Below are 22,868 nucleotides of genomic sequence, written 5' to 3'. Positions count from 1 at the left end.
ATCACATGCCAGTTCTAGTATAATATGTTTGTCCAATGAATACCCGTTTATCATCTGCATTTCTTCTTGGTGTACCAATTTTAATGGCCAGTAGTGTAAATAATATAAATATAAATAATATAAATAAATAAATATAAACACGTATGTATTACGAAAAGTCTTTAGTGAGCTCTAACACCAAAACAGTTCCAGGCGTGGCTATTCTAACTGCTAAACTATCTAACAAGCGTAAAATAGGTCGCATCTGACAGTAAGACCTGTAATTGGAAGGCCGCACCATTACTATTTTGATGCTGAAAGTACTTCAGAAATTCCATAGCAGCAGCAAAATTAAGTGACTTTAGATCTGCCACTAAATGTGATGCAGTACTCCTGGAGCAACTACGACACAAATACGCGACCTGTACTCATAGCATATGTCACAGCACCCACTCTGGATAAAGGTGCATTACTGAAGCTGCCAGTCACGCCATCATAAAATTCCGGTATTCTCAAATGTGCCTTCCATCCGTAGCATGCTCACGACGAAGATCAGCACAGGTACTGTGTGAATGTCTCTCGTCAGGAAAACGGTGGCCGTATATTCCAATATCCGTCGCGTCACTGGAACATAAAGTCATACCGAATCCAAGACCAAAGTCTCACATGCCAACAACAGCTCGTAGGGGAGAGTGAAAACTTTGATGTAGTCGACACTAATTGTGAGTTGGCTACAGAGGACAGCGATTCACTCACGCATCTTTGTCATAAAGGGTGGATGAAAAAGATACGTTCACAACGGGGAAAAAGAAGACCTGAATTTGACCTTTCGTTTCTCGAAGTTTGTTGGTGATATGAAATCCTGAAATAAAAGTTCTATGAAGAGAAATTGGAGTTTACAATTGGCCTTGAGTAACTGAGGCACCCATCCTACATCTTTATAACGCAAAGTGGATGTAAAAACGTTTACTTTCGTTTGCCTTTCATTATCGACATAATCTGCTACACTTGCAATCAGATTCATAATTAGTTCTGATTTTAGAAAATTAACTACCTTTAATAACAGCGAAGAAGAGATACCAATGACGTATCAAGTGCATAACATACTTAAACTACTTGAATAACTTAACAATACACTACGATTCAGATTTTCGTAAACTGAGACCCTCGTAATATAGTCACAGCATTTGCTGTAGTATGGCTTCAACGTGAGCGTGGTTATGTTACTGTGGAATCTCCTCTGCGCGCGTCTCATGTACTAAAAGTGATTACTAAGCGAGTGTGACGAACAAATTTCCGACCAAGGATGTAATGACTGTGTTACGTCATGTGAAGAGACTCCAGGGAGGTAGAGGTACTTGCCGATTTTCGAAGAAGGCTTCTCCGTTCCTTGCCACATGCAGATGAACACTGAACTGCTTAATTAATTTATGGAGCATGTTCACTACTCTGGGATTAATACCTCCCTGGTGTGGATGTTTATGTTCAGGGAGTCTGAGTATGTACGAGTCGAGACCGGTTATTGTTTCCACTAGTATCCCATACTGTCACATCTGACATTTATCGGCTATGCCGCTCAACAGTGCACTGTAGTCGACAACCTGTATGCATCTAACATTACGGACCTTGAAAGCCAGGATTCACCGGAAGACATTATATTTTGCGACTAATAACTCCACTGCCCTCAACAATAATATTGATGGACTGTGAAAAGGGGCGCAATTGGACGCGTGTGCGAACCGTCGACACGGATTGATACACAGTGCTCCAACTCAAGCCAAGACTTTGACCAAAGCCGTACGTCAGTTAACGATATGCAAATAAGATGGCGGCCATCCCGTGTCACCATCGCACTGCATGGTCTAGTACCTACTCAAAGCTTCGTACGACTCGTGTCGTCGTGGCACTTCCCTTCAAAAGTAGGACTACTCTTCGCTGGCGGTTAGCTTACAGTCAGGCCGACCTTCCCGCTCACTCAAGAGAATGTGGCGAGGATCTTACATATACGCCATGGTGACCTTTTTATATTTTTCCTACTTTTTGCATAGCACTGAAGGACCTAAGTCGAAACAAGGCCCCGGGACTAGACAACATTCCATTAGAACTACTGACAGCCTCAGGAGAGCCAGGCCTAACAAAACTATACCATCCCGTGAGTAAGATGTATAAGGCACGCGAAATACCCTCAGACTTCAAGAAGAATATAATAATTCCAATCCCAAAGAAAGCAGATGTTGACAGATGTGAAAATTACCGAACTATCAGTTTAATAAGCCACGGCTGCAAAATACTAACACGAATTCTTTACAGACGATTGGAAAAACTGGTAGAAGCCGATCTCGAGGAAGATCAGTTTGGATTCCGTAGAAATGCTGGAACACGTGAGGCAATACTGACCCTACGACTTGTCTTAGAAAATAGATTAAGGAAAGGCAACCCTACGTTTCTAGCATTTGTAGACTTAGAGAAACCTTTTGACAATGTTGACTGGAATACTCTCTTTCAAATTCTGAAAGTGGCAGTGGCAAAATACAGGGAGCGAAAGGCTATTTACAGTTTGTACAGAAGCCAGATGGCAGTTATAAGAGTCGAGGGGCATGAAAGGGAAGCAGTGGTTGGGAAGGGAGTGAGACCTGGTTGTAGCCTATCCCCGATGTTATTCAATCTGTATATTGAGCAAGCAGTAAAGGAAACAAAAGAAAAATTACGAGTAGGTATTAAAATCCATGGAGAAGAAATAAAAACTTTGAGGTTCGCTGATGACATTGTAGTTCTGTCAGAGACAGCAAAGGACCTGGAAGAGCAGCTAATCGGAATGGACAGTGTCTTGAAAGGAGGATATAAGATGAACATCAACAAAAGCAAGACGAGGATAATGGAATGTAGTCGAATTAAGTCGGGTGATGCTGCGGGAATTAGATTAGGAAATGAGACGCTTAAAGTAGTGAATGAGATTTGCTATTTGGGGAGCAAAATAACTGATGATGGTCGACATAGAGAGAATATAAAATGTAGGCTGGCATTGGCAAGGAAAGCGTTTCTGAAGAAGAGACATTTGTTAACATCGAGCATAGATTTAAGTGTCGGGAAATCGTTTCTGAAATTACTTGTATGGAGTGTAGCCATGTATGGAAGTGAAACGTGGACGATAAATAGTTTAGACAAGAACAGAATAGAAGCTTTCGAAATGTGGTACTACAGAAGAATGCTGAAGATTAGATGGGTAGATCACATAACTAATGAGAAGGTATTGAATAGAATTGGAGAGAAAAGAAATTTGGTGCACAACTTGACTAGGAGAGGGGATCGGTTGGCGAGGGCATATTCTGAGGCATCAACGGATCACCTACTTAGTATTTGAGGGCAGCGCGCAGGGTAAAAATCGTAGAAGGCGACCAGGAGATGAATACACTAAACAGATTCAGAAGGATGTAGGTTGCAGTAGGTACTGGGAGATGAAGAAGCTTGCACAGGATAGAGTAGCATGAAGAGCTGCATCAAACCAGTCTCTGGACTGAAGACAACAACAACAACAACAACAACAACTTTTTGCATATTCTTTTGGCTCTCTCCATATTTTCTTTAATGGAGTTCCAGTTTAGATGGTGGCTTTGATGGTCAACAAATGGCGTAGAGCACACGGCTCTGTTATGCGGAACAGATATAAACTAAGTGCAACAACCTTTTAAACTGATTTTGTATGCATACTGCATCTCCCATATGTGTATAAGACAACGCGAATAAAAACGTTTCTCCTACAAGAGTCTTCCATGATAGATATTGTTTCGACTGCTTCTCTTCTGTCGGAGGCACGAATTTTCCGCAACGGTCAACTACTGTTGTTGTGACCGAACGAAACTATTTTCGTCCGACCACAATCGTAGGTTCTTCGATTGCTCTGAGAGCAGGTGCACCAAACTAGAACACAAGAAATACTAGCTCACTTTATTACAGAAATGAATAAAAGATTTACTTAACTTTGACATACTTCTTTGTCACATGAGTACTAGATAATTTACAACTATCTTCGATCAGCAAGGCATTACTTGATCCACTAATTAAGTAATTATTTCTTGAAGTACAATTTTCAACATTAGCAACAGAATAAGTTCATGTGAAACTTTAACTACTCGTTGGTCCTAGACGATCGTCTTGTCTGCTGTAGCTGAGATCTCTAACTGGGCTTTCTTCCTGGCTCAGGTCTATATTGACCCCAGTGCGAGAGCACTGCTGTTGCTGAGAAGGAGGCGATGTCTTCTGGACCGCCTCCCATATATCGTTGCGGATTGCAGCGAACTCTCGGTAATGTCTGTGGTATCGATTCGCGTTGCCAACTCCGATGTGGCGCCGCGATCTCAGGACGATACCACAACTGTAATATTTAGGCTGCAGCTCCATATGCGTAAAGAGATTTTACTCGCCACTAACGAAAGACCGTATGGTAGTGATGATGAGCACTAAGACGCCTTACAGCGGCATCGCTCTTGCAGCTGGTGGGCACAGACGTATCGGCTGCCATGGTGGAGCACGCCGCGGAATTGTACGGGGCGGCGCACTCCGGCCTCAGCTTCCAGCTCCTCGACATTGCCGACCCTAACATCGACGCCTCGCCCGTCTACCAGCTGGCGCCATTCGACAAGATCTTCTCCTTCTTCTGCTTGCACTGGGTTCCGGAGCAAAGGTGAGGCCAGGCAATGTCGCTGCAGATATTTATGCAAATTATTTCTTGTTCTTTCTTCTCTCTGTACAAAGTAGATTTCCTACAAACTGTAGCAACCCTCTTACAATTTTTCAGCCTCATTAGATGCAAACTGTGTATTGAATTCACTCTTCTTAACACCAAACGTGCGATAGTTTTACCTATTACGCATTCTACTGACTTTATCTTCCACATCCAGTCTCGTTTTCTGACCCACCAAGTCAGCTGAGAGCGCTAATGCGCTGCTTCCTGCACTCGGGTAGGCGCGCCAGCCCCGGATCGAATCCGTCCAGCGGATTAACGACGAGGGCCGGTGTGCCGGCCAGCCTGGATGTGGTTTTTAGACGGTTTTCCACATCCCACTAGGTGAATACCGGGCTGGTCCCCACGTCCCGCCTCAGTTACACGACTTGCAGACATTTGAACATGTTCGCACTATACCATGGCTTACACTAGACGCAGACAGCTGGGGTACACACGTTCCATCCCAAGAGGTGCGTGGTGGCGACAAGAAGGGCATCCAGCCACCCCTTAAAATTAACCATGCCAAATCTGACCGTAACCATGCCGACCCTGCGCAACATGTGGGACAAAGGCACTAGCAAAAGAAAACAAAGAAATATTCAGTCTTGTTTTCACTAGGTCCAGAAATAGAAATTTTGCTAATCCCATTTCTAAATTTCAGTTCATGATGAAATTTTCTTTATATTTTTACAAAATTTAAATAATTCATTCCTTGTTGTTTTTACATAGGTTGACGACAAGCTTGTTTCGGCATTTGTAGCTTTTTCTGGTGTTTCTTTTGACTTTACATTTGTATATCATTTTAATTCTACATCTATGTAAAACCAGTATAAGATTTTTATCACGTATTATACTTATGTCTAGATGCAGGACTTACATAAAACATCTTGGAATGTAACTTCTTTTATTTACTACATTGTTAAAATAAGCAATGTATTTACCTTCTATAGAAACTTCATGTCATACACTGAAGAACCAAAGAAACTAGTACATCTGCCTAATATCGTGTAGGGCCCCCGCGAATACGCAGAAGTGACGCAACACGACGTGGCATGGACTCGACTAAAGTCTTGGTGCAGGAGGGAACTGACGCCATGAACCCTGTAGGGCTGTCCATAAATCTGTAAGAGTACGATGGGGTGAAGATCTCTTCTGAACAGCACGTTGCAAGGAATCCCACATTTGCTAATTAATGTTCATATCTGGGGAGTCTGGTGGCCAGTGGAAGTGTTTAAACTCAGAAGAGTGTTCCAGGAGCCACTCTGTAGCAATCCTGAATGTCTGGGGTGTCGCATTCTCCTGCTGGAATTGCCCAAATTGGTAGGAATGCACAATGAATATGAATGGATGCAGGCGATCAGGCAGGATGTTCACGTACGTGTCACATGTCAAAGTCATATCTAGACCTATCAGGGGTCCCATGTCACTCCAACTGCACACAACCCATACCATTACAGAACCTCCACTAGCTTGAACTGTCCCCTGCTGACATTCAGCGTCCATGGATTCATAAAGTTGTCTCCATACCCGTACACGTCCATCCGCTCGGTACAATTTGAAAAGATACTCGTCCGACCAGGCAACATGTTTCCAGTCATCAACAGTACAATGTCAGTGTTGACAGGCACAGGCGAGACGTAAAGCTTTGTGTCGTGCAGCCAGCAAGGTTATACGAGTGGGTCTTCGGCTCCGAAAGCCCATATCGATTATGTCATTGGTCCCGTTCTTGCAGGATCTTTTTCAGGCCACAACGCAGTCGGAGATTTGATGTTTTACAGGATTCCTGATTTCACGATACACCTGTGAAATGGTCGTACGGGAAAATCCCCACTTCATCGCTACCTTGGAGATTCTGTGTCCCATCGCTCGTGCGCGGACTATAACACCATGTTCAAACTCGCTCAAATGTTGATAACCTGCCATTGTAGTAACAGCAACCTATCTAACAGCTGCGCCAGACACTTGTCTTACATAGGCGTTGCCGAACGCAGCGCCGTATTCTGCCTGTTTACACATCTCTGTATTTGAATGCGCATACCTATACCAGCTTCTTTGGCGCCTCAGTGTATTTGACAGTTGCCGATGCATTTTGCTTGCAAGTAAATTATGTCTTAGGTAGTCAGAGACATTTTTGACAGAGATATTTTGCATTATGCAGACGTGCAATCTTAATTTTATTTATTGTTTGTTGTTTATTGTGTTGTGTTCATCCATGTTCTTTATCTATTATGTAAGTAAAGCCCAATGCCGACAACGTAGGATAACTACACATGATATTCATTTGCGTTTTCAGGGTTTTTGGATCTGCTACTTATCTTTTGAAGGTTAGTAATCATTCCACGTAAGGCAAAGGGAGCGAGGCAAAAACGACTATCTACGAGGGCAGTTCAATAAGTAATGCAACACATTTTTTTTTCTGAAACAGGGGTTGTTTTATTCAGCATTGAAATACACCAGGTTATTCCCCAATCTTTTAGCTACACAACACTATTTTTCAACGTAATCTCCATTCAATGCTACGGCCTTACGCCACCTTGAAATGAGGGCCCGTATGCCTGCACGGTACCATTCCACTGGTCGATGTCGGAGCCAACGTCGTACTGCATCAATAACTTCTTCATCATCCGCGTAGTGCCTCCCACGGATTGCGTCCTTCATTGGGCCAAACATATGGAAATCCGACAGTGCGAGATCGGGGCTGTAGGGTGCATGAGGAAGAACAGTCCACTGAAGTTTTGTGAGCTCCTCTCGGGTGCGAAGACTTGTGTGAGGTCTTGCGTTGTCATGAAGAAGGAGAAGTTCGTTCAGATTTTTGTGCCTACGAATACGCTGAAGTCGTTTCTTCAATTTCTGAAGAGTAGCACAATACACTTCAGAGTTGATCGCTTGACCATGGGGAAGGACATCGAACAGAGTAACCCCTTCAGCGTCCCAGAAGACTGTAACCATGACTTTACCGGCTGAGGGTATGGCTTTAAACTTTTTCGTGGTAGGGGAGTGGGTGTGGCGCCACTCCATTGATTGCCGTTTTGTTTCAGGTTCGAAGTGATGATCCCATGTTTCATCGCCTGTAACAATCTTTGACAAGAAATTGTCACCCTCAGCCACATGACGAGCAAGCAATTCCGCACAGATGGTTCTCCTTTGCTCTTTATGGTGTTCGGCTAGACAGCGAGGGACCCAGCGGTAACAAACCTTTGAATATCCCAACTGGTGAACAATTGTGACAGCACTACCAACAGAGATGTCAAGTTTAGCACAGAGTTGTTTGATGGTGATCCGTCGATCATCTCGAACGAGTGTGTTCGCACGCTCCGCCATTGCAGGAGTCAGCTGTGCACGGCCGGCCCGCACGCGGGAGATCAGACAGACTTGCTTGACCTTGCGGCGATGATGACACACGCTTTGCCCAACGACTCACCGTGCTTTTTTCCACTGCCAGATCACCGTAGACATTCTGCAAGCGCCTATGAATATCTGAGATGCCCTGGTTTTCCGCCAAAAGAAACTCGATCACTGCCCGTTGTTTGCAACGCACATCCGTTACAGACGCCATTTTAACAGCTCTGTACAGCGCTGCCACCTGTCGGAAGTCAATGAAACTATACGAGACGAAGCGGGAATGTTTGAAAATATTCCACAAGAAATTTCCGGTTTTTTCAACCAAAATTGGCCGAGAAAAAAAATGTGCTGCATTACTTATTGAACTGCCCTCGTATACACCTCCGTGCGAGACGTAAAGTCTCTGTCTTGTCCTCACGGTCCTCCGCGAAATGTACGTTGGCGGCAGTAGAATCGCACTGCAGTCAGTTGCAAATGCCCATTCCTACATTTTCTCAATAGTATCTCCCAAAAAGAACTTCGAGTTCCATATGTCGACTGCCGTTTGAGTTCACGAAGCATCTCTGTAAAACATGTATGTTGATAGAATCTACCAGTAACTAATTTGGTATTGCGTTCCACAAATGATGCAAACCAGGTAACTAATGATTTCTCGTGCTCTGTTTGGAATTGGCGAACCTCACCACGCCAGCCAGTGATGCTGACCGTTACGCCACACAGCATACACCACATCTCGCCGTATTGCTCCCTCTCCCGGAGAAACAGCGACCTTCTTTTTCAAAAGCTCTCATTGAAGCCAACTGTCAATCTCCTAATGTACATCTTCTCATGGTCCTCTGTATGACGCATTCGCGAATCCTCGAGTTCTCGTCATGTTGTTACACAGTCTTCAATATGATGAGCGCGAAGGTAGCAGCTCCTGTCTAAGCTTGCCACCGTCCATTGGGTCTTCAGTTTTCTCGGACCTTCCATCGTCAACCTAGGCCTCTGGACTGTAATAGGGCTTCATACGAAGAACATGGATGACGTATCTGTGCTTTTGGCTTTTATGAAGGATCATAATTCTCGACTAAATATGCGACGTCCGACAGACGACGAAGGGTACGATACGGCCCAAAGTAGCGCTTTGCTAACATTTCCGATAGTCCTACTTCCCACAGAGGCGTAAAAATCCAAACCAGGTCTCTCGAGCTGTATCTCGCTTGGCCGGTGCTTGGCGTTATAGCGCTCGCGCTCGTTCTCTTGGGCGCCCAGGGTCGGTACACGAACAAGCTACCTTGTTCTTTTGGTGATATGTTTCATGTAGACATCGTGAGAAACGTCCTGCTCCTACGGGACCAATGTATCCATTGGAGCTTCGGCCTTGCAAGCAGGTAGAAATAACGGTGTAAAGCCTGTAGTGTCTTGCTTCGCCGTATTGTATGCGAATGTCACTATGTGCAGTATTGGATCCCAATTTCTATAATCCAAATTATTGTACATCAAGAACTTACCTGCCAGCATCTTATAAAGCGTTGTGTGAGAGCATTCGTCTGTGTATGGTGGACAGTTGCCGTTCTATCACTAAACTGACATGGCGCAATGTCATCCATAAAAATTCCATTGTTTTTTAGATCAAAATAGTCTCCAAGTAGCCGAACATAACCGTCTCCAGTCAGTGATCGGTTCAGTTGGACGAGATAACCCAGCCCATTCCACGTAAACGCAGCCCACACCATTATGAAGACACGATCAACTAGCACAGTGCCTTGTTGACAACTTGGGTCCATGGCTTCGTGGGGTATTCGCCACTCCCGAACCCTAACACCAGCTCTTATTGACTGAAACCGGGACCCATGTGATGAGGCCACAGTTTTCCAGTCATCTATGGTCCAACCGATAAGGTCACGAGCCCAGGAGAGGCACTCCCGTCACACGTCAGCTGTCCTAGCCCATTAACCTCTAATTTTGCCGAACTGTCCTAACTGATACGTTCCTCGTACGTTCCATATTCATTTCGGCAGTTATTCCACGAAGTGTTGCTTGTCTGTTAACACTGACAACTTTCCACAGACACAGCTGGAAGTTTGAAAATTTGTGGTAAGTTCTGTGGGACCAAACTGTTAAGGTCTTACACATTACTTAATCTTACTTTAACTAGCTTACGCTAATGACAACACACACACCCTTGCCCGAGGGAGGACTCGAACCTCCGACGGGGAGAGCCGCACGAACCGTGGGAAGACGCCCTAGACAGCACGGCTACCCCCGCGCAGCAAACGCAGCTGCTCTCAGGCGTTAAGTGAAAGCTCTCGACCAATGTGTTGTTCGTGGTGAGAGGTAATGCTTGAAATTTGGTATTCTCGGAACACTCGTGACACTGTTAATCTCGTAATACTGAATTCCGTAATGATTTCCGATACAGAATGTCACAAGCGTGTAGCTCAAACTACCATTCCGCGTTCAGAATCTGTTGATTGCCATTGAGCGGCCGTAATCACGTAAGAAACCTTTTCACATGAATCACCTGAATACAAATGACAGCTCCACCAATCCATTGCCCTTTTATATCTTGTGTACAGGCTAGCGACACCAACGACTGTGCCACATTGCATACACCACAGCTCGCAGCAGTATCTACAAGTAATGGCAATACACATTCTAAAGACAATTTTAAATAGGAAACATTAAATTAAATTTTTCAAGATGAAAAAATGGTGCAGAGCATAAAAAACTACACACCCTCATCTATATAATGGAAATAGTAGAATAATGAAAGTATTCTGCGAACACGACATAATGATAAACATACCAAGACGTTTTCAGACAAGCAATAGCGTTTATGAAGATAAGAATCGAGGATGATTTGTCAAAAATTTCTTCATTTAGCACCTACAACAGTACTCAAACAGAATCATGAGTGCTACAGCAGAATTATTTGTAGTGCTTTTTGATACTCAAGTAGAGACGCCTCTGTGTTTCGTATTTTTGTAACCATCCAATAGTTCGTAAATTACTTTTCCTATGCATCAACAAAAAACAAACTTTGAGTGAACTACCTACACGCACTCCGTCACGGATATGCATACTTGCTCGTTTTCTGTCATTGCTGAAATGTCGAATTTCCACTGTAAAAATTCTATAACTTGTAGTCACATGCGAATGTAAAGAGTTGTACATAAACTATGAATTCTAAGACTACTGCGTACACGAATTGGCAGGCAGGCAGCTGAAAATCTACACCGGCTGCTGAAACCAGGCGGTGAAGTGGTCCTGACACTGCTGGCCCACTGCCCCATCTTCAGCGTGTACGAAGGACTGGCGCACAAACCCCAGTGGAAAGAGTACATGCAGGTAGGTACACAAGATCCAAAACATTCCGACTAAAACACTCCGTAATCCAGTTCGCATGTTTTCTGTGAAGCATTATTTGTAGCTACTATAAAGAGCAACTAGAAATGAGAAACAACATATGTTATTCAAAGCTTTCACAGCAAGACATATACATTTCTGTGTTGTCAATGACAACAAAAATAAAGTTTTACAACTAATCAGAATGACAATGCCACGTAGCTATCACACAATGGAGCTATGGTGTACATCAAAGTAGGAGTTACCACAACTTGTATGCTCATTGCCCGTAAACATGTTCCAAATGGTGCCCCGTGGTAACTGGATCACTGTCGTAGCCTCCTTCCACCACTTTCCTAGTTATAAAGTGCAGAGAAAAAAGAACATTTACAATGGGGTGACAGAAATCGTGGTCTAAAATCGTGTCTGATCTCCTTTTCCCCAGCATAGTGCAGAAACTCGATGTGGCATGAAATCAACAAGGCAATGGAAGTTCCCTGCACAAATATGGAGCCATGTTGCCTCCTTAGCCGCCCATAATTGCGAAAGTGTTGCCGGTGCAGGATTTTTTGCAATAATTACGTCCCATAAATGTTCAATGGGATTTATAGTGAACGATCTGGGTGGCCAAATCATTCGATCGAGTTGTCCAGAGTGTTCTTCGAAGCATTCGCGAACAGTTGAGGCCTGGTGACATGGTGCACTGTCATCCATAAAAATTACATCTTTCTTCGGGAAAAATTAGCCGAACATAACCTTTCCTTCTGATTATCGCTTCTGTTCGATCAGAGCACCCAGTCCGTTCCATGGAAAAACAGCCTCCACTTTTGAAGTCACTATCAGTTTCCACAGTGCCTTTTTGGCCACTTGGGGTCTGCACCACAGTCGAACATTACCACCAGCTCTTACCAACTGAAATCGGGACTCATCTGAACAGCGCACAGCGCACGGTTGGTCAATCGTCTAGAGTCCAACTGATATGGTCACAATTCCAGAGGAGCGCTTCAGGCAATGTCGTTCTGTTAGCCAACGGACTCGCGTCGGTCGTCTGCTGCCATAGCCCATTAACCCCAAATTTCGCCACACTGTCGTAATGGATACGTCAGTCGTACTTCTCACATTTCGGAGGGTTATTCCACTCAGTGGTGTTTGTCTGTTATTCACTGACAACTCTACACAAGCGCCCATGCTCTCGGTCGTTACGTGGAGGCCGTGGGACAATGCAATGCCCGAGGTAATAGGTAATAACCGAAGTTTAGTATTCTCGGCACATTCTCGACACTGTGGATCTCGCAATATTGAATTTCTTAATGATTTCCGAAAAGGAACGTCCCACGCGTGTATCTCCAACTACCATTCACCGTTCTAGGTCTGTTGTTAATTTCCGTCGTGCGGCCATAATCACGTAGGAAACCTTTCCACACGAATCACTTGAAGACAAATGACAGCTCCGCGCTGTAATGTAATAAAATAAAAATTATTTGTGACTCTTTTTCTTTGCTTTCAGTGTAATGTAACAGAATGAATTTGAGCCGTGACTTGTATAAAAAAGAAACACACATTAATGCAATGGCTCAGCATAAAAGAGAAATAACTAATGTAGAAATGTTATTAACAGTGTAATATTTTGTTTAATTTTGCCCGACGTGTATAAGCACTCAGAAAAATAGCTCAGTTATCAGGGTAGTTACGTAATCGTCGATAATTAATTGTCCTTTTCTTATTTAACCAACACTACAGATATTATTCCAGGCAAGTGAGAAGTCGTGTGCTTATTGCACCAGAGAATATTTGCCAAGTCTGTTCGATGTACACTACTACAATACGTAACTTAACCTCGTGGTTTGGTCTCAATTCCCCAATATAAGATAACAATAGTAGCATCTTCAAATGAAATCCTATAATGGAACTGGAATCCTGTGACCAGACCTTTTCTGCCTGCGATGTTATCTCGTTATATAAAGAAAATCTGTACGTAAAAGTGTTAAATTATTAGTAGCTGCCTCCGGTCTCGTGGGATCTAAAATAAAGTTAGTTGTCCTAACCGACGGCACGTCTCGTAGATGAGCTAAAAGAAAAATGTTAAAGATTTTTCTAAGATGGCGCCTAACAACGAAAACTCTTTGTTAGTTCCCATATCTACGTAAGACAATCCAGGTATCATACTACCAATTGATAGACAAAATAACCATTATATTTTTCGGGATTTAAGTACAACTTTCATTATCAGCTGGTACAGCAAGATGAGCTTTACACAAGAACGTCCTCTTAGGTCCGAATCCAAGCAGATAAGATAAGTGAAAGACAAAGGAAAGAGTTCATGCATATAAGCGCAAGAGTCCATGGAATAACATGTCCATTGTAGTTCTGTCTCTTCTTCTTTGGCGTACTTGTCGATTATTTATAAAATTTATCATGATATTTCGTTTACATTTTTTTTTAAACCCAAGTCCACCCAGAAGAAACAGTACTGCCTTTTCATACTTTCTCTACGCTATACTACCGCCATCTGTATTTGTGCACATCACTATCCCATGACTTTTGTCACCTCAGTGTATTCTATACTTCACCTCAAGAATTGAAAACAAGTGGAATGTGGCATCGACATCGGATGTTTCAAATTAATTGCGACGAACGTGTAGAGATGATATCTTACGTAATGGGGACCAACTTCTCTTACAGACAAACTGTTGACTGACACTTCACGGCGACGCCAGGAGTCGTTCTATTCAATTCGTCGGCCCTGGGACGTCGAGATTTCACCAACTTGCAGGGTCTACTAACCACGTGTTCTGCATCTGCATACTAGCTACACCGGAACACTGTTACAGATTTTGAACAAAAATTAACTTTTAGAATGAATGCGTGTAAGCAAAGAAAGATATTTTAGAAACTCGGGCCACAGCCTTTCAGGTGATGAAGATGACTGGCTTAGGCAACACACACTGCATACGAATGCCACTGAGTGCCTCCGACCTGATGCCTTTCAGGGCATATGCAACACAACAGGAAACATAACGCAGCCGAGAAACTTGGAGGAACATCGTGACATGATCTGCTAGTCACAGAAGTTTGTTGTAGAGACTTTGAAATACTCCGTACGTTCCTTCATACAAGCTACCACTAACGCCACTTACTTCAGTGGTCCTGTCAGTGCAGACTGGGCACAAACGGTCATTTTCCAAGTCATGTTTCACACTGGACTGCATTTATGGCTGAGTACACGTTAGATACTATTGACATGAATGCGGCCAACCAATCACAGCGGACGAATGTCTGGCGTGATGTTACTTGGTCACTATTAGTCGTCTCAGCTGCCGGTAATTAATCATACTTTCAACAGTATCTCTACATCAATCGATATGTAGAGCTCAGAAAGTTACATATCGTTCTGGGCATTCCTGCAGCTGCAGAATTCTAGCAGAACGATACTAATGCGAAGTTCGGTATTTTCTCTGCACTGGAACCACCGCTCCTCCTCTTTCGACAGGTCCTTTCACCTCACTGTCGCCGGCTTTGTCTTTCCGCCAGATATCCACTCACTCGTGACTTCACACAGTAAATCACAAATGTGGATTCCGAAGACAGTGAGAAGTTATTTGGACTGTCAACATATTCTTCACTTTATTCTATCACCTGTACGCTGTCCAACCGTCCCATGACTAAGTAACGAATGTCTGCATATAATACTGTGTTATTTGTTTACGTGCGTATAACAGAGTAACTCAGTTGCTGTAACAGGACGCAAGCCGCTTCATTTCGCCGTACCATCACAGCGAAGACCCGGCGCGCGAGATGAATGAACTCCTGTGCCGCGCCGGGTTTCGAGTGACGCTCTGCACCCGGCAGCAACGATCCTTCACTTTTCCCGGCCACGGCGCCCTCATAGGTGAGTTACCGAAACTGATCACTACATCTCAGAGTGTTGTTAACAATGTTCTGGAAGTACGAATCTCCAGGTTAAGATGCTGCCCAATTATCAACAATGCTCTCATTGCAAGTTCCCAAGTAACATATTCCTATTTTGTAATAATGCGCACTGCTTGTTGTTAAAACTCCATTACCATGAAGGCACAATACAAACAAACGTCAATTTGTCGTGAACTGCACCAACTGTTTGGATACGCTACTGATTAGCTTTTCCTCCACTACATTCCCATCCGGCCGCTGTGACCGAGCGCTTCTAGGCGATTCAGTCTGGAACCGCGCGACCGCTACTGTCACAGGTTATCCAATGCACCTTTGTGCGTCAGTCTGGTGATTCGACTCGCTACCGCTAGGGTCGCAGGTTCGAATCCTGCCTCGGGCATGGATGTATGTGATGTGCTTAGGTTAGTTAGGTTTAAGTGGTTCTAAGTTCTAGGGGACTGATGACATCAGATGTTAAGTCCCATAGTGCTCACAGCCATTTGAACCATTTGAACTACATTCCCCCCACTATTTGAAAATAAGAGCATTCAGGAACTTTCAACACCCTTTAAACATCATTTCAAGCCTTTTCTAAACTTTTTCTACCTTACATGCTTAATATCCAACATTTAACACGCTGTCTCATTTGTAAAGTAAACAGATGTTTGAAGCTGTCTTATGCAAGGGAGTTCAGTTCTTTAAAGAATCAAGGATTTACTGGTATCACTACATACTGCAATGTCTGTGTATAATAACACTGTGGATGATGCTAAGTGGTATTTCCTACGCACAATTTTCTTTAGCACCTTTGATGTCAGGTTCCGTCTGTTGGTACATCCAAAAATATCTATGACTTGCGCCTTCCACTTCGCCGCAATGTAAAGGCAGAGATGCTTGTATTTTTATGCGCTGTTGGTGCTGTGCAAAGTGGCCCGGTTGAACTTCAACAGTGTCATGTGTAACTGCAAATTTCCATATACTTGACAGCCTGTGCCACCTAGGCCGGACAGAAATCGTTATAATTCTGACGTGTTAAGGTTGGTCGTTTTATCCATTTTCAAGGCCTCCGTGGCATCATCTTTCAACAAGTTACTGCAAGATGGCCTGTTGCGCATGTTATCCTGGACAACATAGATACAGAGGTGCCCTGAACTGCATGTACTCATAATCAAAATTTAATCATGGGTTGCCGAAGACTAACACGCCACAACTAACCAGGAACTACGACTGGTGAAATGAGGAATACGGTTGAAACAGCACGGAACGACGTACCCCTCTTTTTAATCAAAGCTTAGTTCGAATCAATATATACCTTCTACACATTTTTGCTGCCAGTTGTGGAAGCTCTGTGTATTAAATTTCCACATTAAGCACGTAAGCGAGAAAAGATTTAGAAAAGTATTAAGATTATTTCTAAAAGTTGTTGGAAGTCGATTTTCTCTCATGGTCAAACACTGGATCAGTATATTCTGGGTAATTTGTGCTCCGTTTTAAGAGAAAGCTTGTTCTTCACGCATCTCAGTGCTGTGACCGTCATACATCCTGAACCGTGGACAACGATAAATACAGACCTGATCTTTTCCAAAAAACTCGCCAGACGTCTTTGACCAAACTATTTCACTGGAGCTATCACACACGATTGGAAAACTGTTCGTAATGGATGCCGAACAGTTAATCGCCTGTACAATAGTAGATGTTAGTGGCGACTGCATTTCTTGAAAAGAAAGAGAAATGGAAATGAATGTGGATGAAACGGTGGATTGCGAGCATAAAAGCTAGATGTATTCGTCAGAACTTCCTTTGCGAGCTACAGTGCGAGGATACAAAGAAAAACGAAATTTTTTTGAGAACACGCTAACAATCTTTTCAGTCTGCCCCCACGAAAGTGGTCCCTCATATTTTCACGCACAATACTCATTTAAGAGACGCCACTTCTTAAGTTCATTATAATAATCGATGTTTTTGTAAAGCCTGCAGCTCTGTCATTTAGGATTTAAACAATGAAACGCCGCACCAGGTACCCATTTTTTTCTTGCTTAATACGACGCGTTTCGAGAATTTACTATTATCAAGAGTAAGTACTCATATAGGTATTTTATGGAGTGTTTGTACAGGGTGACAATTATTGAACTACACTCTTGGAAATTGAAATAAGAACACCGTGAATTCATTGTCCCAGGAAGGGGAAACTTTATTGACACATTCCTGGGGTCAGATACATCACATGATCACACTGACAGAACCACAGGCACATAGACACAGGCAACAGAGCATGCACAATGTCGGCACTAGTACAGTGTATATCCACCTTTCGCAGCAATGCAGGCTGCTATTCTCCCATGGAGACGATCGTAGAGATGCTGGATGTAGTCCTGTGGAACGGCTTGCCATGCCATTTCCACCTGGCGCCTCAGTTGGACCAGCGTTCGTGCTGGACGTGCAGACCGCGTGAGACGACGCTTCATCCAGTCCCAAACATGCTCAATGGGGGACAGATCCGGAGATCTTGCTGGCCAGGGTAGTTGACTTACACCTTCTAGAGCACGTTGGGTGGCACGGGATACATGTGGACGTGCATTGTCCTGTTGGAACAGCAAGTTCCCTTGCCGGTCTAGGAATGGTCGAACGATGGGTTCGATGACGGTTTGGATGTACCGTGCACTATTCAGTGTCCCCTCGACGATCACCAGTGGTGTACGGCCAGTGTAGGAGATCGCTCCCCACACCATGATGCCGGGTGTTGGCCCTGTGCGCCTCGGTCGTATGCAGTCCTGATTGTGGCGCTCACCTGCACGGCGCCAAACACGCATACGACCATCATTGGCACCAAGGCAGAAGCGACTCTCATCGCTGAAGACGACACGTCTCCATTCGTCCCTCCATTCACGCCTGTCGCGACACCACTGGAGGCGGGCTGCACGATGTTGGGGCGTGAGCGGAAGACGGCCTAACGGTGTGCGGGACCGTAGCCCAGCTTCATGGAGACGGTTGCGAATGGTCCTCGCCGATACCCCAGGAGCAACAGTGTCCCTAATTTGCTGGGAAGTGGCGGTGCGGTCCCCTACGGCACTGCGTAGGATCCTACGGTCTTGGCGTGCATCCGTGCGTCGCTGCGGTCCGGTCCCAGGTCGACGGGCACGTGCACCTTCCGCCGACCACTGGCGACAACATCGATGTACTGTGGAGACCTCACGCCCCACGTGTTGAGCAATTCGGCGGTACGTCCACCCGGCCTCCCGCATGCCCACTATACGCCCTCGCTCAAAGTCCGTCAACTGCACATACGGTTCACGTCCACGCTGTCGCGGCATGCTACCAGTGTTAAAGATTGCGATGGAGCTCCGTATGCCACGGCAAACTGGCTGACACTGACGGCGGCGGTGCACAAATGCTGCGCAGCTAGCGCCATTCGACGGCCAACACCGCGGTTCCTGGTGTGTCCGCTGTGCCGTGCGTGTGATCATTGCTTGTACAGCCCTCTCGCAGTGTCCGGAGCAAGTATGGTGGGTCTGACACACCGGTGTCAATGTGTTCTTTTTTCCATTTCCAAGAGTGTATATGAAATAAAATCGTCACGACTTCTGAACGGTTTGCGTTAGGATGTTCAGACTGCAGGCCGCGGGGCATGATGGAAAATAGTGTGAGCATGTATGGTTTGGTTTAGTGACAAAACCCACTTTCTTTTGGACGGGTTCGTCAGTAAGCCAAATTTGCGCATTTGGGAAACCGATATTCCGCATTTCACGATCGAGAAGTCTCTTCACCCTCAACGGGTGACTGTGTGGTGTGCAGTGTCCAGTCAGGGAATAATCGGTGCGATATTCCTTGACGGCACGGTGACTACCGAACGGTACGTGAAGGTTTTGGAAGATGATTTCATCCCCATTATCCAAAAGTGTCGCTGATTTCGACAAGATGTGGTTCATGCGAGACGGAGCTCGACTCCATTGAAGTAGGAGAGTGTTTGACGTCCTGGAGGAGCACTTTGGGGACCGCATTCTGGCTCCGAGGTACCCAGATGCCACTGGCATGGTCCTCGATTGGCCACCATATTCTCTGTATCTGAATACATGCAACTCCTTTTTGTGTACAATTATATTAAAGACAAGCAATAACCCCAAAACCATTGCTGAGCTGAAAACAGCCATTCAGGAGGTCATGGACACCATCGATGTTCTGGCACTTCGTGGGTCAAGCAGAATTTCGCTATTCGTCTGCGCCACATCATAGCCAATGATGGCAGGCAAAGAATTTTTTTCTAAAGGAATTATGAACTTTGTAAGCGCTGGAGGACTTGCATTGAGCTTGGGGGAGATTATGTTGAAAAGTGATATAGCTTTGTACCACTTCTGCACAGTAAATAATATTTTAAAAAATATTGAAGGTTTTCATTTGACTCACCCTCGTATGTTATCAATAACCCCCATTAATAATTTTGTAACTATTCTCATGGCCCTTTTCTGTTGTTCGCAAACACATGGAAACATTTCTGTACGTCTTTCTTGTTATGACAGCGTCAGATATTCACCTGGGGGTTGAAATTGGAAGTAATTTTTTCCAGAGTAATTCGGTTCCGCATTAACGCATTAGCATGCCTACCAAGTATCGGTGCCATACGATAATTACAGCCCACATCGCACCTCCGTTAGTAGCTTTACTTTAATTATAAGCACCCAGTATGTACTGAGGCAAAACAGTTGTTACCTTTCCGTAGATTAGGAACAATCATTGGAATCAGTACTGCAAGGTTTGCATTTCAAAACCAATATAATATATAAATCCACGTCTCATCATTTTTAATATATGCAAAGTAATTAACAACTAGAATGATCTATTACTCTATGACAAACAAGCATTTACTGTTGGAGGCATTTAATCAACACATTTAAGTTTCGCCACATTCTCCAGTTCCATAACAATCTGCATGAAGGTTCCACTAACGTTTTGACTATTTGTCCACATGAATTAGTCTCCAATCTTCTCGTTCTTGGAAGTCTTTTTTCGTATTCAGCTAACCGTCACCTATCCAGGCACTCTTTTAACTTGTCGCAAGGATTAAAGAGATGGGCCGTAGCCAGATTACTTCAGTGTTTGCACTTTATCTTAAAATTTAAATGACGATTTGTACACCTTAAAAGTAATGTTTCTAAAACAATTTAAAAACCTGTACAATGCTCAAGGCTGCTTAGGGAACTAAGACACCAGATTTTCTATTGTGAAACAGCCTGATTGTCTTAACTGGTTTGTTACTTCTTGATAATTCGGTTCTTATAAAAAGTTGTAGAACGTGAATAAAAGATTAAAGCAGGTATAAATGTCTATCGCCTTAAATTATGAGGGCCACATAACTAACACGAAACCCAGAGAAACAGGTTTGAATTAGCTACTAGTCTTTCTTTACTCTGACGTTTGGTACTTGCCTCTGTTTCAAAAACAACTCTTTTTTGTTCCACACAGAAGCCGTGACAGCCGTGAACCCGTTTGTGGAGCGCTTGCCAGAAACGCTGCAGCAAGAGTTCCTAGAAGACTGCATGAGAGAAGTTCTGCGACAAAAGCTCGTGTCGATAGAAGACGATGCTGACAGCAACAACAATAGCAACGGCAGTAACAAGAGCGGAAACAACGCAGTCGACGCCAACAGCAAGAAGTTCACCACGCGCTATAGCGTGCTCACTGTCGTGGCAACGAAGGCTGCAGCACAGAACGGAGTTCGAACTGTACGTTGACTAGGCCGGAGAACACAACAATAAGCGGTATCTGCAGCCATCACGAGTAGAATGTGGTAGTTGCGGCTGGATGTTCGTAGATGTCCCGCCAAGTTCTTCCCCGTAGTCCTCAGTACGCTACGGCAGTCGGAGAATAGTACCACAGGTTATTTCACCACCTAATCCTGTAGGCAATTTCCTGTGTCTCCGTGGTCTGCAAAGGACCAACTTCATGGTACTTGAGATGAGTAAAGCACCTTGGATAGGAAAGTTCTCGTCAGGTGTAGAAACCACGACAGGATTGTCTTTCATAGATCTGTGTAGCTAATGATAATTAATTAACATTCACTAGCACATCTTAAGAGAGGCACTGAAGATTAAATAAACAAAGTTAATAGCGCATGGACACTCCTATACTCCTACACTGCGATCCCATGTGCAATTTATACATTTTCCAAACTGTGTACCTATAACACTTCTACCAAATCATCTCTCAAAAAAACCATATCTTTTTCAGTAAGAAAACTGTAATGAAGATATTCATCATTATTATTCTTCCATATTTTGGAGTGCAAGTGGCCTTTTGGATTCCGATACAGTGTCAAGCTCTATGTTAAGCATAATTTATGCAGATATGCACAGTTTATAAAGATACGCACGACATAAACACATCGTAATGTTGATAGCGAATTAGGGTTTCAGACAGAGAGTACAAGTTTTCGAGACTGGAGGTGGCATGATGGGAACAAAATGTGACTGTTGACACATGAATAAATTAACAGAATCTCTTACGACATCAAGAACGGATGGTGTAGTATAATCATTTATAGTTTTCCTGTGATCAGTCTTCTCTGTATGATTGTCTGATGACTACATAGTCACATGTATACCTTTTTCCCAGTACATGTTATTGATCACAATAAATATTCTAACGCAGGGATACTTAACCTTTTTTGCCTACCACCCACTTTTGTTTGTCTGTCAGTGGTAAAACTTCGTAACTGCCCCCCAGTTGGACAGTAATGGTTATTTATAAAGCAGGGAAGTAACTTTACTTACAAAATTTATAAAGATGGCTTATAGCAAGTTAAATCATATAATAAAAACTACGTACCAAATATTTTGTGTCAAAGTTTTATGAAGACTTAATGAAATTTTTTTAAAACCCCTACTGTCAACCGCCCACCATGAAAGCTGGAATGGCCAGTAGCTGGCGATAGGTATCAGGTTGACTACCACTGCTCTAACGCTTGGAAGAGATTGTCCTAAGAAGACTACTTACAGCTTAAAGCTCCTACTACATCTACCACGTTAATTCAGTTCGGAGTACAAAACCAGAGTAAATAATTAATGACGTTTATTTCCAGATGAACCACGAATATTATACTAAGAAGCTGCAAAGATTGTTTTCCTACAAAAATTAAATAAACGAAGTGTAAACAGAGGCTGGCACTGGAATCCAAAAAAAAAAATCTTCATTAAATAACATTAAAACACAAATTATTGTCAGTGAGAGGAAACACTCTTAGAAATAAACAGATGTACTGGCTCGCAACATAACACGAAAAGTAATTATCACAATTATCACTCAGTTATTCTAACTGAAAGGTCTCATGTTACACCACAACATTCAATAGACAGTAACATCTCCGCTCAAATACAGACACATCTCTCTGCCAGAGCTGCAGAAACATGGCAACTCTTGCACAAGTAAAACGCATTCCGTGACCTGCTGACAAATTGGCACACTACAGTTACAATATGTGATGGCGTCGCATTGTTGCCGCACAGTGCATAAGACTTTGGATTGCATTCAAAAAGGGCGAAGTTCAAGTCCTCTCCCCTCATCCAAATTTAGATGTTCCCTGCAGCCTTCAGTT

At 43.7% G+C, this 22,868-nt stretch overlaps 1 protein-coding gene across 2 annotated transcripts in view; it reads left to right on the top strand.

Annotated features, from left to right (window-relative positions):
- Window positions 1-22,519, top strand: part of LOC124619636 (juvenile hormone acid O-methyltransferase-like) — a 39,397-nt gene extending 16,878 nt beyond the window's left edge. Inside the window, exons 3-6 of one of the 2 annotated variants that reach the window (XM_047146151.1) lie at window positions 4,470-4,660; window positions 11,245-11,377; window positions 15,116-15,263; window positions 20,744-22,519. In XM_047146151.1, coding sequence (XP_047002107.1) covers window positions 4,470-4,660; window positions 11,245-11,377; window positions 15,116-15,263; window positions 20,744-21,009 — 738 coding nt within the window. In that variant the 3' untranslated portion in view covers window positions 21,010-22,519. Of the gene's footprint in view, window positions 1-4,469; window positions 4,661-11,244; window positions 11,378-15,115; window positions 15,264-20,740 lie in introns of both variants that reach the window. The other variant, XM_047146150.1, reaches the window with a different exon arrangement.
- The last annotated feature ends 349 nt before the right edge of the window (window positions 22,520-22,868 follow it).

Source organism: Schistocerca americana, chromosome 6 (assembly GCF_021461395.2).
Source record: "Schistocerca americana isolate TAMUIC-IGC-003095 chromosome 6, iqSchAmer2.1, whole genome shotgun sequence".
In the NCBI taxonomy this organism is placed as follows: domain Eukaryota; kingdom Metazoa; phylum Arthropoda; class Insecta; order Orthoptera; family Acrididae; genus Schistocerca; species Schistocerca americana.
This window is presented reverse-complemented; position numbering and strand designations above follow the sequence as displayed.